The following is a 2,119-nucleotide window of genomic DNA, read 5'->3' as shown; positions in this document are numbered from 1 at the left end:
GTAACAATCTCCGGGCCGGGTAATAATTTAACTTCTTCTTCTTCTTCTTCTTCTTTTTTAAAAAAGAGAGAAAGTCATGAAGGGAATTCGATTAATATATTTTTTACACATATATACAAATCATGGATTGCCACTGAACTGAAGTACTACACTAGGACATGCAGAAAAGGTGGATAGCAGCAGGCCATAACATTGCACCCACTCCCTTAATTTCTTCGTTGAGAAGATGGCATTGTCACCCCTCCACCTCCTTTTCATCACATTTCAGGCAACACCCACCACTCACTAGCCACTCCCACACATGTACACACTCACTCCAAGTGGCCAAACTTTCTCCCTCAAGCAAATATGGAATTTTAATTCCAATTCCATCACCAATATATATGTAGTAAATGTTAATAACTACGTACGTACAGTATGTATGTTACACCAAAGAATTGAAAGAATCAATTGTATTGTATATATGTTACAGCTTCCTTGACATATTCCAATAAGAATAAGAATAAATTGTACTGTAAGTAAGAAATTGTGTGTATATGCTCGATCAAATCTCCCAGAAGAAAAAGAAAGGATCAATCAGTGTTAAGAAAAGAATTCATGAGCTAGGCCGGGGCGCTCATGTCAATAATGGCAATCCACCAGTGCTGACGCTGTCAGCATAAGGCCAGCCTTCTTGCCGTCGTTGAACTGCCCGAGACCGAGCACCACCGGCGGCGGTGGCGGAAGCGACACGGCCTCCTCGTCGGACGGCGCCGGCAGGTTGAGGTCGAGCTCCAGGTTGATGCTTGCGCTCGCCTCTTTCTTCGTGTCCGTGGTGATCGCCGTCACCGCGCGCTCCGGTGCGTTCAGCGGCCGGTGGCGCCGCATGTGCCCGCCCAGCGCCTGCCCCGATGCGAACTCGGCGCCGCATATCGAGCACTCGTGCACCCTCAGCTTGCTGCTGCTTCCGGCGCCAATAACGTTGTTGAGGCTCAGCGCCGTGGTGACATCCGGGAAGACGGCGACGACGTCGACCTGAGGGGGAGGCGGCGGAGGCAGTGGCGACGCTGTCGCAATCGGTGGCTTCTGCTTTGTGGTGGTGATGACGTTGCTGGCGATGGTGTTCTCCTCGTCGGGGCCGACGACGCGTGGCTTCTTGTGGCTGGCGCGGTGGCCGCCGAGCGCTTGGAAGGTGGGGAAGCACTTGTTGCACGTCTTGCACTCGTACACGTAGAACCCGGCCTTGACTCCGTCCGCTGTGGTCGCCGCCTCCGTGTACTTTCGGCTCGTGTACCTCTCGCTCTTAACCACCGCCGGAGCAGCGGCGGTCGCCAGCGATGGCTGTGCCTGCTGCTTCACCGTTAACACCGCCGGCGGCTGCGTCGCCGGCGGTGGCCTGGAGTCGACGGCGGCTTGGGTCCCAGCGCCGCTCTGGGCCAGGAGGATAAGGCAGTGGGCCATGTCCTCCTCCTCGGTGGTCGTGCTCTCCGATGACGACGCGGACGACGCCGGCGGGTGGTGGCGCGGCCTCTTGGTGCGCTTGCGCTTCACGACGGCGCCGGCACCGACGAGGGGCTGGTGCCTGTCCACCTTGCCGGAGTGCTCCGTGGAGGACGTGGGCACCATGAGCGCCAGCTTCGGCTTGCTCTCTCTGTGGGTCACCTCCGCTTGCATGTCGCCGAAGCAAGAAAGGCGGGGAGAGAGAGAGAGAGAGAGAGAGAGAGAGAGAGTGGCTTGAGGAGGAGTATGTTGTGTGTGCTAGGCTACCTTTTTATTGGGAGGGAGGAGTGGGGGGGGGGGGGGCGTTTTGCTTTTGCATGTACAATTGCCTAGCTGGATCGATCGACTACTGTAATCAATGTAAAGGATGGAAGTTTCCTTTGGTTTATTAATACACCATATATCAAGATAGAGAGAGAAAGAGGAGAGAGAGAAATGTGTACTAGCTAGTAGTAGTATGTATGGCAAAACCTTGCCGGCTTGCTTTCTCTACCTGTCTCTCTTGGATGCCTCCAATCTTTGACACCTGCCTGCTTCCAACTCTTATAACCTCCTCCTTGTTGGAGAGAGAGAGAAAGGTGTTTTGGTGGTTAATTACTAGCAGTACTATTGTTAGAGAGAGAGAGAGGGGAAGCTAAAG

At 53.8% G+C, this 2,119-nt stretch overlaps 1 protein-coding gene across 1 annotated transcript; it reads right to left on the bottom strand.

The window, feature by feature from the left end:
- Positions 1-437: 437 nt before the first annotated feature.
- Positions 438-1,727, bottom strand: LOC133920874 (zinc finger protein ZAT5-like). Its single transcript, XM_062365470.1, has one exon. It carries the CDS (start codon positions 1,651-1,653, stop codon positions 622-624), a length of 1,032 nt encoding a protein of 343 aa, XP_062221454.1. The 5' UTR covers positions 1,654-1,727; the 3' UTR covers positions 438-621.
- Between the last annotated feature and the right edge of the window lie 392 nt (positions 1,728-2,119).

The sequence above is a fragment of the Phragmites australis genome, chromosome 6 (assembly GCF_958298935.1).
Source record: "Phragmites australis chromosome 6, lpPhrAust1.1, whole genome shotgun sequence".
Taxonomy (NCBI): Eukaryota; Viridiplantae; Streptophyta; class Magnoliopsida; order Poales; family Poaceae; genus Phragmites; species Phragmites australis.
The sequence above is the reverse complement of the archived record's forward strand: the minus strand, read 5'-3'. Positions and strand labels throughout refer to the sequence as shown.

Excerpts from the sequence above, each read along its gene's own strand:
- LOC133920874 (XM_062365470.1), bottom strand. The coding sequence starts at position 1,653 with ATGCAAGCGGAGGTGACCCACAGAGAGAGCAAGCCGAAGCTGGCGCTC.